Source organism: Anser brachyrhynchus (genome assembly GCF_964034855.1).
Source record: "Anser brachyrhynchus genome assembly, chromosome: Z".
NCBI lineage: Eukaryota > Metazoa > Chordata > Aves > Anseriformes > Anatidae > Anser > Anser brachyrhynchus.
In genome coordinates this window covers 13,759,523-13,775,495 of record NC_137697.1, presented here as the reverse complement: position 1 = coordinate 13,775,495, position 15,973 = coordinate 13,759,523, and the positions used below count along the sequence as shown (strand labels likewise).

Here is a 15,973-nt window from a genome sequence, read left to right as displayed (position 1 = left end):
TAATCTGTTCAGTAACCCTGGCTTGCTATGTCTGTATTTATACGGCCATGCTAAATATTCAGATCTAAAAAATGTTATTGAAGAACATATTGCTAGCGGTGTTTTTTTATTTGTCTGTTTATACATATAAATATATATATGTGTTTATATACATATATATATATATATTCAGCTCCAGGACCTTCTTCCAGTGGTTAGTTCTTTTTCTTTGAAGTCTGGATCACTGAAAAGTTAAGCAGCTGAGTGCCTGAGCTGGAGATTGAGGAATATTCAGTGGTCTGTTGCTAGTTATCCACTTTTTATGCCACCAGCTGCCAAAAGGCATAACAGAATTGTAATACTAAAACCAGTTGTAAAACCACAATATAGTACTACTTTCAGAAAAATAGCAATTCAGATGTATTTTTGGTGCTTATAGCTGAAAGATGTTCTATCTGTTGTGGGATAACACTAGATACTGTACCATACATCTTAGCATTGAAATGGCAGAATAGTTTAATTGCATTAAACCTTTCAATTACCTCCCTACAAATGACTGTTTGTTCTTGATGAGTTTCTCATTCAAGTGACACTCAACCTCATAAAGTAGTAAACTCATACTAAAACATATGCTTTATAATGGTAGATTTTTCCCCTTTTTCAGTTCACACAGTTAACTTGTATCAAGTTTAAAAATAATGCTTTAAAAGAATCAATTTCATGGTGAATGCATCTAGTCAAACAAGTCATTTAAACAACATCTTACTCGTGTGTAGCAGACCGTTTTACAAGTAACTGAGAGTTTTACAAGCCTGTGTTTCAGACAGGATAATTGGTTGTTTCTTATATGTGAGTTTAGCATTTAAACTCATTAACTTAAATATACAGAACCTTTCTCGGTTGGTATGGAAGTGCTTCGCTACATTCTTTTTAGCTGTATTCATATCAATAGTTCATTATTAGGAAGGGGTGAAATGGTGCAAATTTCAAGTACGTTCTCAAAAAGCCAATAATGCATTATGAGCTTTTGCATTGCTGCTAGTGGTCAGCAATCATCATATGGTGATATCTAATGTAAAGGAAACTCAGTAATTGTAAACATTGAGACTTTCAGTGAGCACCAACTCCCCCAAATTTAAAAAATTGATTATACCTTCATTAGACAACAGTTTTGAATAGGTAAGGTATTTTGTCAGGGGAATGGAAGGGAGAGTGCTTAGAAAAATCTGTTGCTTGAAAATATTTTAATCAACTGGCATTAATCTTCCCATCTGCTTAAAAATTTATGTCATCCGTATATTTGCTTTATACAATTTTGTTTACAGTGAGAAACTTACCCAAGGTGTAATGCTAGGACCTGTTGACAAAACTGGACATCAAATTCAGACGCAGAGGGAAGAAGCTGACTTGTCAGCCCACAGAATCCATGCTTTCCTCCTCTTTTCCCACTCTGCTGGAATCACTTGACATGTGCCTGCTTTTTTTTTGCTTTTTTTTTTTTGCTTTTTTTTTTTGTATCTTTTATACTATCATGAAAATTGAGGCATCACCATGACATAATCTTCCGGCCTTCAGATGCTTTTCTTTGGAAGAAACTTGGCTGTTTAGTGACACTACAGAGGAAACTTCATAGTCACAGGCATACAAGGGCAATCCTTAATTCATTTCATCACAATAACAATAGCTTTATTGATCCCATTTTAAGTATCATCAATATTATTATCAGTAGCCATCATTCAAGAAGGCCATAAGTTTTATATATGTTGTGTGTCTGCCCTAGAATTTGAGCATTCATTGGAGAGCAATGTGGTTATGTAGTTTCTCTGGGTATGTTTTTTTGTTGCTGCTTTGTTTGTTTGTTTTTAATGTAAAGGTTGATACTCTGCCTGAGATATCAATGTATCTTTCTTTTATGTATATGAAAATCTTGATCTACTGCCTATTATTTCTTCTTTTTCCTTGAAGTGTGGGTCAGGATAAGGTAGGGCAAGTGGTGTCTTGATGCACTTAGTGAAGAATATTAATTACTCTTTTTCTTGTCCCTTCCCATGGGACCTTTTCACCAATAGACTTCTCAAACAGGTAGAACTCCCTACTACAACCTACGATAATGGAAGGAGAGATTACCTGTCACCTTAAAGTTTGAAAGCCAGAGGGAAGCTGGAGACCCATACAGTTCTTCAGCATCTCTTTGAAAATTCACTCATTTTCTCAAATGCTTTTGGTCATCCCTAGCTTTTCCAGTATCATCTGCAGACCTCCACAGTTGTTCAGTGTTATTGCCTCCCAACACTGGAAACAGCTCCATTACGTGGTTAAAAAAATCCTCTCTCAGTGTAAAGTGCTCCTTTTTTGTCCTATCTGTAATTCTTTGTGCACTTACTAACATTTTAGAGGTAGTGGCAAATTGGTTGTGCACATGGGTGTTCTCTATATCCCTGTGTACAGGACTGTTTCTGAATCGAGTCGTGTAATCTTACTCTTTATATCCCTGTGCTTTATGCAGGGATCTGAAAGCTGTGAAAGGCTTTACTCAAGCAAGGCATGAAGTCAGAGCGTGAGAGGGTTTTGCCATATTTCTGAATGGAGAGTCATTTAATATCAAGAAAGGGAGATGAGTCTGGAGCAGCTGGAATACCTGGTTTAGAGCAGTGACTTCATTCCAAAATGGATTTATTTTGCATTTTCTGCTTTTGGACCAGAAATGGTTAGATGCAGGTAGTTATAAGCGTGTTAAAACACATGGCACTGTGCAGACTGCATAATAGACACTCTCACCAGCAAAGGACCTGAAAGGAGCTTGAAACTATTCTGCATTTATCCAGTCTGCTCTATAACTGAGAAAGAACAAGTGAAATAGGCAGGACCACTGTCTGAACCTATATGCATGAGTACATATTGTAGAACCACAACCACTGCTGAATAAATGGTTTTTCTTTGTGTTCCCACTGGTTGTTGGCTTGGAATGGTTTCAGCAGTGTGAATGTGTGGAACCAACCACAGAGCCCTTAGAAACTCTGTTCTTTGCTGTTGATACAAGAATACATGTCCATACAGTGTTTTGGTGCTTTGCAGACATGGGCACAGAATACAGATGTTATTTATTCAAGTACTAGATGTATATACATGTTCAGGCAGACGCAGATGAATCATCACATATGTATCTCTCCAGAAAATACTGCTTAACTGTTATCTGAACAGAAAACATGCCATTTGCAGAAGGGATGTCATAATAAGGACTGATCGTTGGACTTCTGATTATTCTAAAGGGTTTTTTTGACATTCAATGACACAGGTAAACTTTTTCTTTGGGCAGAGGGAGGGCGTAAAAACTCAGCGCTTGAGTGCCTGTGGCTCAGGTTTTGTTACTAGTTGAAGCCACAGTCTGTATTTAAAACTAGTATATTTTGCTGCTGAAATCACCACGCTCTGTTGTTAGTGTTATTGTCTGAAGTGAACCGTGAATATCTACAGTCTATTCAAAACAAAATTAAACAAAATCTATAAAATCTGTGAAAGGCTAACAGATATGTGGTTAAAGGTCTTGAGTGTTGAATTTCTACTAGCTATTTGTGTTTCTAGAGTTATTTAACTGACGATGTAATAAAGCTGTGAAGTTAGAGGGGAGATGAGTTGTGATATAGTAAAAGCTTTTAATATGTTTCTTTTAAAATTATCTTTGGATATGTTCTGTGTTTTTTAACAGATTTGGGCAGTGTTCTCAATTTAAACCAATTATTTTAAATTTTAATTGATCTTAAATGCAATCAGTTATTTCAGAATATCTTAAGAAAGTGTTAGGATATGCTAAGAATACACTTGTGTAGAAAATTGTCCATATATATAGAAAATCAACATTTCAGTCACTGTGTAATATGTGAAAATATATATATATATATGTGAATTTTAGATGTCCTCCAAAGATCTGACTTTAACCAGGGCTAATTTACAGCCTTACTCTTTAAGATTTTATATTCTAACACTTTAACTGAGACTTCTTGGTGACAAAAGAACTAATGCTGCGTCTCCATTAATGCTAGGCATTGTACAAGCACATAGCTCCCAGTATCTGTTGCAACCCAAAGTACCCAGTGGGTAGTTGACAAAGTAATAGGATCAGTGACCTACAGGATTAGTTGTGAGGCAAAAACATGCAGTCCAATACAGAGAAATTACACATTAATAGTGTGTCTGAAAATCTGGTACTTGATGTCCCCTTTTCTCCTCATTAAGTCTTTGCAATAAATTAAATCATTTTAGCTGTAGATAATAAAGTAAAATGTTGTTCTACTGTGCTTTCAATGCACTTTTTTTTTTTTGTACAATCCTTTCTTCTCTGTTCTCATTGTTTCACTCATCACTCAAGAATGGATGTTGTGGTTTGAGTTTGGATGTTGTGTGCCCCATTCTTGGTTGCAATCGCAGTACTGTTTGTATGAATCTTCATCTAGAATAGTCTGGTTTTCTCGACAGAGATGTGCTGCTCCTATTCTCATGTTATCTGTGTGTCTCCTAGTTGTAGGAAAAGTAGAGGCTTAGATAAACAGACTATGTTGGGTAAATAAAACATGGAAGGCCAAAGTATGGGTGTATCTTTTTGCTGTTTACCTAGTTCTTTCTATTCCTTTTGAACAAATTAATAAAATGTAACCAAAGAAATCTAATAAGCCATTGTGTGTTGTTGCATGGTAAAGAATTGCATGAAAAGATGCAGACACTGGTAGCTCCTTAAAGCCTATCTTTGCTTTCATCCAAACAAAGTTTCTCATGCAAACCTCAGTAGTGCCTTTGCACCCTCAGCAGTTTTCTGTCCTCATTCTCATCTGCCCTATTGTCATCAACCCATCATACCACGGTTATATGCATCTGTATAAAAAACACCTACACATTTAAAAATAAGCTGCCACTCTATATCCTGATACATTACACAATATTTTATTTTATTTTTTTCAGTAAGCACCCCACTGTATTCTTCCAGCTTTCAAACTCACTCCCCTTTCCTTGTCTGACACTTGCATTTGCCAGTACTGCATGCTCTGTTTGGAACAACATGTCTGTGCTGATTTGCCAGGCATCATATTTCTTCATTCAGAACAGTTAGGAATCTTTTTTTAAAATACATTTTTTTAAGCAATTGTTTGCAATCTGAAAAGGGTAGTGTCTTGTGGACACTAAATATAACAAGGATGGAAAAGAGCATCTGTTCCACAAGCCACTGTGTAAAGTATTTTGTGGAATATGTGTAGAAGTGACTGTATTCCTCTCTGTAAAGACTTAGCAGCCAAAATATCAGCCATGTCTATTAAAAAGCTAAGTACAAGGCACAGCTGGAAGTGTTTCAGGTAGTATTTCGTAAAACAAAATAATAATAATGATAATAATAATAGTTTGGAAAGCTGTACAAATCAGAAATACTAATTTCTAAAGCATCTTCCACTACCCATGAGGATTTGAACAAAAAGTCTTTTGCTGGTTTTGAAATCAAGTCTAGAGAAATTGCTTGCCTTACCATCACACAGATATGCTGAAGAAGCCAGTCTTGGGTTTTCTTGCGTTGTTGCTTCAGCAGGTCATACTTTAAAAACAAACAAACAAAAAAAACAAAAAATAAAACAACACATTAAAAAAAAAAACAGTTGCAGAGTGCTGGTTATCATAATACACATTTAATTGATTCATTGTAAATTTTTGACATTGTACTTACAGACTTTGGATCCAGTGGCACATACAGCTCAGCTGACAATAAGATATTTAACTTCAAAGAACTAGAATTTAAGAGCATTTTGATGGCTGATAGTGTTGTTCAATGTCAAACTGGCATTCCTAGAAATAACCCCATGCACAGGTTGCTGAGCAGGTCTGTTTTAGATCCCAGCAGCATTGCCACCGCTTCCCATCAGCTGAGGCACTTTCATTCCCATCCCCACTGGGTTAGAGGTGCTCCATATGGAGTCCATAAAGATGAGATACAGGTGTTTTATGAGGAGTGCTCACTAGACACGGGTGCATTACACAGACCCTTCTAGACGTGGATGAGGTCACTGTTCTGAAGAAGCATACAGCCAGGCACACGTGAAGTATCATTACATGAGAATATGAAGTGTCTCTATAGAAAGAATAAACATTATGAAACTTCTGCTGACAGTTGTGCAGGTTCAAGGAGCTGTTCTGGTCAGACAAGGGGTTGTTGTTTGCCAAATGAGGTGTCAGATAAAAAGGTTACCAGCAGATTTTTAGGGAAAAGCATGCAAGTGTTCACTTGTACAACACTGGATTGAGCTGGTTGATTTAAGATGAAGTGGCTAAAGATCCTTCTACCCACTCTTATAAATCATTGTATTCACAACAGGATCAGCGAGAAAGCATGTATAGCTGCTCAAGAGGCTGTGCAGTTGCAGTCCAGCACACTAACATAAGCTAGAGTGGATTTCAATTTACTTTTTAGCATCAGTGGTGATTTAAGCAACGGGTTGCACTCTATGGTTAGGAGGTCAACATTTGTGGTTTCTATTTAATTTGCCAGAATTTCCTTTCTTTTGTTTTCTGTTTTCCTTCTTTAGACATGACTTCTTTTACCTCTAATACCATCCTTTTCCTTATTGCAACTGTTGAAAGCTTTTTTTGTTTCTTTTAAAGTCTTCTCTAGTGATATAAATATACTCTGAGCCTCTAATTATGGTATTTTTTTCTATGCCACCTGCAAGCATTTACCTTTTTAGCTGCACAGTTAATTTTCTTTAAGTTACTCATTTTATGTAGTTTCCCTTTTTAAAACTTAATGCTATGTGATGGGCTTTTTTGGCCTTTTCTCTTCTCCAAAGGTATTGAATTTGAACACGTTTGGTCACTGTTACAGGCAGCTCTTCTGTTGTTCATGGACCCAGCTCTCAAATTTACCTCTCTCTTGTGGGTTTTTCTAAACAGTTGCTCTAAAAGGCAGGCTTTTGTGATGTCTGAAAATGTAACCTCAGCATCACAGCCCAATGAAATATTTACAGTGTCAGTATGGGGAGCTCCATGTCCTACTACTGCTACAGTTCTTGTCCATGCAGATTTGAGATGAATGAACCATTCCTTGTGGCTAATATATGGATTCAGCAAGTTAGGTAATTTTAGTTTAATTCCTGCCTCCACCAGTTGTAGGAATGCTTGCTTAATCCTGTAAAAGTCTGAAAAGTTCAGACTAGTGGGGTCACTGACATGACTCTGTAGCTTTTGATTAGTTATAATGTACATACATTATTACAATTCATTATTCCCAGTACAATTGTTCAATAAAGCAGCAATGGATGAAAAAAAAATTATTAAATTCTCCAAATACAGCCTGATAAGTATAAGTGAATGGCTGCATCTTGCATTTGTTTACAACAGATTAGAGTGGGTTGGAAGGCTTTTTGTACTGATGAACTTCAGAATTAAAGTGGGGAATTCAGACGAAAAATAATGCTTTCAAGCAGCTTTTTTCATCTTCAGTAATAGATACAAATGACTCTGTATTCATATAGTCATACAGTATCTAAGTTTCCCTGGATGTCTTGTGTTGTGAACTGGCTAGATGAGGTTCAGTAATAGAACATATAAAAGCTTTCAGCAGGGACTGGTTAGGCAGCTTACGTAGATCAATTTAGTAACATCAGTTCCACGCTGCTGTGCTAATTTACCCCAGCTGAGGTTCTGGGCATCAATCCTTTTATTGTGTCTTGACTTTTCCAGCACATAGGTTAAGCAACATTTGATAACCATATGCTTAGCGTATTGTGCCAGCAGAATAGGACTTAGAAGGTGGAGTGTGGGAAGAGTGGGAATAATTGCAAACGTGTATTGTTAGATTTTATTGACTTCAGTATGTGGCATAGATACAATGTCAGCTTCTCTATAAAACAAGGCCCCATGTGGAGTCAAGACACAGTGAAATCCTGTAAAATAGTAGTAAAGGAGTCTTGAAATGATGTGGATTTAATTGATTGTATTTTCTTCTAAGGTTATGTCTTAAAAATTTAGCAGTCCCAAAGTAAACACTTAAAAATGCAAAGCCAGTATGTAAATGCATGTCTGATGTGTCAGACATCTGAAGCGTGTCTGAGTCTTAATGTTTTGCTTCGGCATCCACGAGTAGGCAGAAAGCTTTTCATCAGTTATGCAAGAGAGCAAGACAAAAAGCTTCTCTTAATAACTGCCCCCTTTTGTACTTGTGCTCTTGGAGGAGCTGTAAAATAGTTACTGCTGCTTATCTGGTTATGCAGGGGCTACTGAGATGAGTAGTCAGAAAATTTTAACTTCCTTCAGACATTTTGATGATTAGCATGCATCCTCCTAGGAAATCTGGTAGGGAACAAGTGTGAATGATGGCCATCCAGGCAAAAAGCAGCTACAGAGAGAGGACCAAAAGAAAAGTGGATTGAGAGCTGAGAGCGTGCCGGTGGAAAACCCGACAGTGTAAACAGTGTCGGGCATCCGATTGTGCTGGTCTATTTTTGTGTAGTTTTATCTCTTACATGTAACAAAGGGTTCCTTTTCAAGTCTGAAAACAACTTGTTTTTAGAACTGAATGACATCTTCTGAGTGGGGGGAGAAATCGCAGTACATTGCAGGGAAAAATATTTGTGCCTGCAAACTTCTTCCTGGGAGTTTCAAGATAATAGAGCCTGTTTGCAGAGCTCTGTGCTTTAGTAAAAGTTTAAAGGAAGAAATACAGTAACATACCGCAAAATGTCCCTTGGCTTGTGGAAGATCCTTCTGTGCTACTTTCTGGTTTAGTTACTATTTGTAAGCTGATTGGTGTTATTTTTCCATATTTGCATGAGGGACAAGTCACCTAGCAAATCTTTTGTCTCTGTAGGTGTGAAAAAATAGGTGTTACTTATGAATATAAGCAGTTGTGCCTTTATGCCAATATCAAAATTTCTCATTTCAAAAGCCACCACTTACTAAGCATTTTAATTTAAGCATTCGTTCAGGATGTGTTAATGCAGAGACTCCGAACTGGTCCTAAGGGGTGGAAAATGATGACAACACATCACTGATTTTGTTACATCTTGATTACACACCAAGAAATGGTAAAAAAATAGATTTTAGTCAACAGTGGTCATCCAAATCAAAAATGTCTCTTCAAAAATTGTTTTACTAAATCAGTTCCTGCTGTTTTACTACTGCAATAGAAATTATATCTTGGAGTCTGCAGGCACGGAAATATAGCTTGAAGTCATTGTGTTTTTGTTGGCTAGAAGCTGCCTTGGTAAGCAGTGTTGTATTTGCTCATGAACACACAAGATTCAGTGCAAGTCTGCTTACTGCCATCATTTCCTTTTGTACGCATTCCTAGATGCTTTAATGCTTTTAAACCCAAGTACTCTCATTAAAATGTAATTACCTTTTCCTCATCATTTCCTCACATGGCACAGCATTAATTCAAGAGGATATGTAAATAAGATTGCGGACAGACTTCATTGAACTCAAGGGACTGATGGCAATAGTCTTCCAGTAGAGGGGGTGTGGTGGACATCCTCTGGGTTATGGGTCTGAAACATCTCAAGTTACTCAGCCATATTTGTCAGCTTAACACCAGCGAGCTGCTCCATCAGCTAGCCGCGCTGACACCTTGCTTTGTTATGTTTCTGTGCCGCTTTTACTTTCTCCTCTTGTTCAGCAGTCAAAGAGGCTGTTACTGAGAGGAGCAAGAGCGCTTTCTTACCCTGCTCCCCCAATACTGTGATTGGTGACATTCACTTAATTTATTAATGAGGGTAAATTCAATTTGGTGTCACTTCACCTGCAGGAAGCATTGCAGTTTATCCCTTATAGAGATTACTATTTATATTCTGATCACATGCAACCATGCTAACATATCAGTTATTAATATGGCACTATGACAGCAATGCTAAAAAGTTGGTGTTAAAATACTGGTTTTTGCAGACTTGTGTTTTTTTCTGAAATATGTTTGATGTGAAGTAAATGTCTACTACTGTGCTTTCTTTTCTACATGTTTGCAGGTTGTTACTGATACAATTTTGCTTTGTTAGAAATAGATTTTTTAAGTTTTTACCTATATCTTAGCTGGAGGAAGCAGAAGTTCTGCTCTCAAAACCAGATCACTCTTTCTGATATTTGTTACTAGAAGCTCTGCTCTAAAATCCTTACTAGAAAATGAGAAACCTTCCTGACACATTGTCACAGTTGAATTCTGATTTATGTGAGTTGATACAACCACACTCAGTTTCTTCTGTTAGAATGCATTATTGATAAATAAAACTGTTGTGTAGACACTGTACAGAGCTGTATAGAGATGTTGCAGGGTTTTATTCCCCTGCACACGGAGCCTCTCACAGTTTGGCTCCAGTTGCCTGTCTAGGGCCTCAACTGCCTACCAGAATACAAGTAACTGTTCCTGTTGTTGTGCATACTTGTGGCTCAGTCTGTGATAGAAGAGAATTAAGAATATTTGGCAAGAATTATACAGAACAAGAATGTGCAAACTAAGTCAGGACTAAATATTTCTGCTGGTATGTTGACAATAGCAAGTATTGATGGATATGATTTTGGATTTAAAAACTATTTTGACAAGTCAGAAATGAGTAGACTTTTGGATCAAATACTATTAAAGACTGAAAGTCTGATGAGAACAGCTTAAGGTTAATATATTGACCAACATGACCTTCAAGCTGCTGTCTTTTTCTAACAGGCATTAATAGGATCAAAAATATGTTTTGATACACTACTTGCTGATTTGAAAAGCGAGTAGAGAATACTACTAAATTCAAATATTTTATTCGACAGTCTTCCTGTGGGTCTGTGTTTCTAACTTGATATTCAGTGTAATTAGTGTCAGTAACAACTGGTCTTTCCAAGAATCTGCACCTTCCCCAGTACATTTTGTCAAGGCTTGTAATGACCCTATAAGCTGCAGTTCTATATTGCATCGTAGGCTGCCTCCTTGATGCATGGTTGCTGCAGAAATAAAAATTGAATTAGTTTAATTTAAAGCCTTCCTTCTTTATAGGCATTATTATGTATTGTTCGTAAGCAGCTGAAGGCTGATGGAACGTGCTGGATTTTGAATGAAGACCATCACAAAAAAACATCGTGTCCCACATTTATTATTATTATTCTAATCACATTAGTATGCTAGTAGTCCATGTTGAAGATGTTGAAATTAAATGTTGAATTTTTAAAAACTAACTGATTTTGGAAGAATTTTTATTTTTCTGAAAGTCATTAAGAAACACTCTTTAGCTTACCTTGAATACAGTGTTTAAATTTTGTATATTTTTAACAGTTCGTTTGTGTTGTTATAGTAATTTAATAAAAAAATCTGCATTTTAAGTGTTTACTAATAATGTTCTGACAGAACCTACAGCTTTAGCATTAAAGTTTGAATGTAAACTAGAATTTCTTTATGTTATGTTGGCTGTTTGGACACTTAGTTCATGTGCTTTGCTCTTTGCCTTAAGTACATATAATTCTTCCCCAGACCTCCCATGCTGTTAAATGTATGGGTGGAATGGTAGCTTCCAAGCAGGTCACTCACCCCTAAAGAAAACACTTTCAGGTCACAACATATAACCTGTATTATAAGAACAGCTGTGGATACGACTCTAAAAATTAGCGTCCTGATTTTTCACATGTCGTTTTTCAGATGGTTTTGAATTTATTTACTTACTTATTTTTAGTTGAGAGGTAGAGTCAGTTTTCATAGTATTAATACATTTGTCTCTCTCTCTTTTTTTTTTTTCTTCATAGATCAAAAAATACTTTGAACTTGAGCCACTTGCACGTGGAAAGCGCTGGATTCTTAAACCTTGCTCCTTGGATGATATGGAGGCAGTAAAAGACAGCTTCTCCCTTCTAATAAACTTGTTGGAGGAGAGAGACTTCGAACCTTCAAGAATGTGAAACGCAAGAGAGAAGAGTGGTTCTCCAGGCATCACTGTACCTGTTCATTCTGCTCACAGCTTAATTATGGTGTGGCATCAAGGCAATGCTGTGATATGTTGTTCATACATAGTTAGTGCAGAATGTACTTTTGTTAAAATAAATACTCTGTGAACCAGGTACATGACTATATCCAGTAAAGTTGTCTACACTACTGAAATAGGGAGTTCCTCTTTGTTTACCACTAGTTCTGCATACTGCTTGTTGCTTTCTTGTGTTGCCGTCATCCTTGACAGGAAATTTTGCACACACAAGAATAACATAGTCCGTAAAAGAGGAATTCTACCTGCTACTTATTTTTTAAAAATAACTCATGTCTTAAGGATTTGTGAGACTAATTTGTATTAGCTTGTTTACTGACTCCACATTCTGGAAAACACAGCCACTGAGAACCTAAATATGATACTTTAAAACAAGTAGTTTCATATTAATGCAAAGGTTACTCTGAAGTTTTACTAAGTGATAATACAATCGACATGTTAGTTGATTCCTCTCCTAAAGTCACTGCATAACCTTGTCTAAGGCAGAACCATTACCTTGCTGGAAGTTCCCTGAAAGAGAAATTTTCACACAGATGTGTGCGGGTAACAGTATTTGAGAAGAATAGGTGACATAAAAATGTTGGCCTAAGTAACCCTATTCTTAGGAAACATACAGACAGAAGTTGGGTAAAGTAATAATTCTCACTGAAAGCATTTTTTTCACCAGAGAAGCAAAGCAAATGTCTGTTAATTCAGCTTTGGAGGCTTTACTGCTAGTTAGAATTGTAACTGATTTTAAATAAGGATTGCCTCCTTTATCACTCGCTCATTGCATGCTACTGTTATCGAAACAGTGCCAAGAAGGCATCTATACCAAAATGAAGGGCCTTCCAGTGTTTGTACTATAAGCTTCTCTTTTCAAGGGATTATAACTTGTTCTTTCAAACTTCCTCTGGGCTGCATGTTACTTAGAAGACAAAAAAGTATTCATTGGAAACAACATTTGTAATACATTTGGAAATATCCCATTTGGTTCCAGTAACATAGTGCATATTTCCTCTTTCCAAGTTTTCCCCATTGTGGGTTTGCAGTTTTTTTGGCTGCCTTTTGTTGACTTTTAAAACTGATTTTATCTGTTAAAGAAACATGCCAGGTTGCTGGTTCACCATGAAGTCAGTCACAACAGGGTATGTGCAGATCAGTCACTTGACTGGTGCACACCTTGAATGTTGTGCCTTGTGCGTGAGTGTCTGCAAACATAAACTGTAGTGATGTGTCAGTGGTTCCTCATCGATTCTGCCTATGTTTTGAAACTCTTAGCTTCTTTTTCAGGGCTTTAAGCAACATATCTTTCCACTCTGAGCATTTATTTTTTAAGTTTAAAGTTTATTGTAGTTTTTCACTAGTTTATTTGAGAATAAGAAAATAGCAAGGATCAGCTTTTAAGGCTTATAAAAACCATTTCTCTATTGCAATTATACTCTTTGTTAAACAAAATGTTTTTACAGTTTTTGTTTACTTTTCTATTTCCATGGATTTCTTGCATTGCTCCCTCAGAACTGTTTCTGCTCAAATGCATGGCCTAATGATCACTGTTTTAACTCACTTCCTATTATCAGAATGAAGCTGGGAAAACTGGTAAGCTACTTGTTTTATGTTGTGACAGAATAGGCAGAAAGCTTTGCTCATAAGCCTGAAGGACATCGTGTGTTGTTTTTCTCTTTCATGCCAGGCCAATTGTCTCACTCCTCCTACTGTTGGAAAAACCCAAGAACTGGAACTGTTCATTTCAAAATACAAAGGGGATCCCAATGACGGTGCCAGCTCTCTCCCCCCATTGAAGTGACCCAGTATCCCATCAGTTTGTTATGTGTAGGCAACAGAGTCTCCTTTCCCTGAATTTCTAGAGGAATGAGATCTGATGTGCAGTTCCACTCTCTCTCTTAGCTTATGTGAGTTTAGAGGTTACAGAGTCCCCAGATTTCCACAAGGTCTCCAGATTTCTTTCCTGGTCAGGCACAATGAAAAAATAAGAGATGGTGAAGAGGAGCAAGAGATTATTTCCCAGAGAAGGTAGACAGTTTGGGGAGGCAAAAAGAGGGATTCAGAGCTTTTACTGTTTTTTCATTGAGCATTAGCAGATGAGAAATTAAATCTTGTTACTGTTTCCCCCCTTCTTTCCCATATTAAAGATATGGACCAAAAAGTACAAAAAGTTAAAATAATCTCAACTGTATTGCATTCTTGGAACTGTACTTATTCATACTATCAGTGTTTCAGGTCCAAAGACTTTAGAATTCCTGACTTATATTTTGGTCATGATTTCCCAGCTATGCACTGTTGGAAGGTGCTACACAAGTAACATCCAAAAGGACCAACTAGTCAATGAGAACATGGCTTTGGCATGTGCCAAGGTGCAGTCAGACTAGGACCTTTTGATGCTTAATGCATTTTCTTTAGGAAAATACCAGCTGCACAGGAGCAGTGATTTATTTTTCACAATGATTTTGAATATGTTTTTTCTTACTAATACAGTGATCATTCCTCACCACAGGTTGAAACAATACCTCATAATTGCTTAAGGCTAAGACCAACACTTAACTTTACTTTGAATGTAGTTCTTCTGTGGTTTTGTGTTGTGGGTGGACTTAATGGATATGTACCTTTTTAATGTCTATAAACCCCTTCACCTTTTTATGGAGGGATTAAAATGCTCATAGTGGCTCACAACATCACGCTTCCTTGTCTAAAGTGTTTTTGAATACTCTGGTTATGGTAGAATATGTAAGCACCATGCAATTTTTATTCGGATGACCAATTTTTTTTTTTATTATTTTTTTTAAATCTTCTCACATGTGTTCATCATTTAGATGAAATAAACTTGGGCACTAGGCTCTACTTTCCATGCAAGTTCATTAAGGAGTGAACATTGTCTTTTTAAAAAAGATACTGTGCTTTAATGTTCTTTAGACATCTGTTAAATTACTTTGTATGTGTATGTGTGTGTACGTGTATGTGCCCACATTGGGCTTCTTCTCAGACCTGTGGCTGTCTGCAGCGTCTCAGCCGTCAGAATGAAAACATTATCAATCAGTATCCAACAACAGCTGGTTTTGACAAGCCTCTGTCTGCTGCCTAATGCTTTACGACCTGTCAATAAGACTTCTTTGTCTATCCACTCTGAGCTGGTAATCTTACTGCTTCCATGTTGTGTCCTGTACTTGTACTTCTAGCATTTGTATTGGGAAAAAAAAAAAAAGTTAGAACTTAGTGCGTTTTGATATTATTTCTTGCTATATAATGTTCCATGTGTATCTTAGCTTGCCTCTGTACAAAAATCTGTGATGTATTATTTCATTTAACTTCTTGCATTTCATTATATTTATAGAGTTGCAGATTTTTGTACCGTATTAGTTAATACAGTTGCCTTTTTGTAATGGCAATTAATTTATATTACAAAAGTTTGTATCTTTACTGTAGTTGAGAGTATTAGTTAACTGCCATATTATCTTGACTTTATACTAAAAATACAATGTCTTTACACAAAAGTTGACCCGTTCATGTGGGCAACTGATAGACATGAGGAACCTATACTGTTTGTGATTTATACATGATTTCCACTATCCAAAAAAAAAGAAAAGTATGAAAGAAAAAAGAAAGAAAAAAAGAAAATAAACACTGTGTAGAATTGAGTTGCTAAGTTTGGATTTCTTGAGTAGTATTCAAGTCTAGGAACATGGTGTATTACCTCAGTATTGAATCGTCAAAGTAATTTATTTACTCTTAGATGAAAACAAATGATTACTGCATAATCATTGCTAAGTTATACATACCTACACATTTCTGTGCATATAAAAAATTGAAACTCCTGAAAGCTGGCTGATTTATTTCCAAAGCAAGATGGTGTTACCTGGGAAATATACCTGAAAGATATTGCAGATTTTTTTGCTGGAACAGAAACTGGAATAATATTTATGCAATTATTCCATAATGGTAAACCAAGGAACATGTTTATGTGACTAGAAAATGGTTTTAAATAAAATGGCATGGCATAGTACATATTAAAAAAAGATGCTGCAGAAGTT

The 15,973-nt window shown here is 36.5% G+C and overlaps 1 protein-coding gene across 16 annotated transcripts in view; it reads left to right on the top strand.

Moving 5' to 3' along the window:
• Positions 1 to 15,580, top strand: part of ARL15 (ARF like GTPase 15) — a 216,847-nt gene extending 201,267 nt beyond the window's left edge. For 15 of the 16 annotated variants that reach the window (XM_080574579.1, XM_080574571.1, XM_080574573.1 and 12 more), the window contains one exon: positions 11,716 to 15,580. In XM_080574579.1, coding sequence (XP_080430705.1) covers positions 11,716 to 11,803 — 88 coding nt within the window. In that variant the 3' untranslated portion in view covers positions 11,804 to 15,580. The remainder of the gene's footprint in view (positions 1 to 11,715) is intronic. The other variant, XM_080574580.1, reaches the window with a different exon arrangement.
• Positions 15,581 to 15,973: the final 393 nt, after the last annotated feature.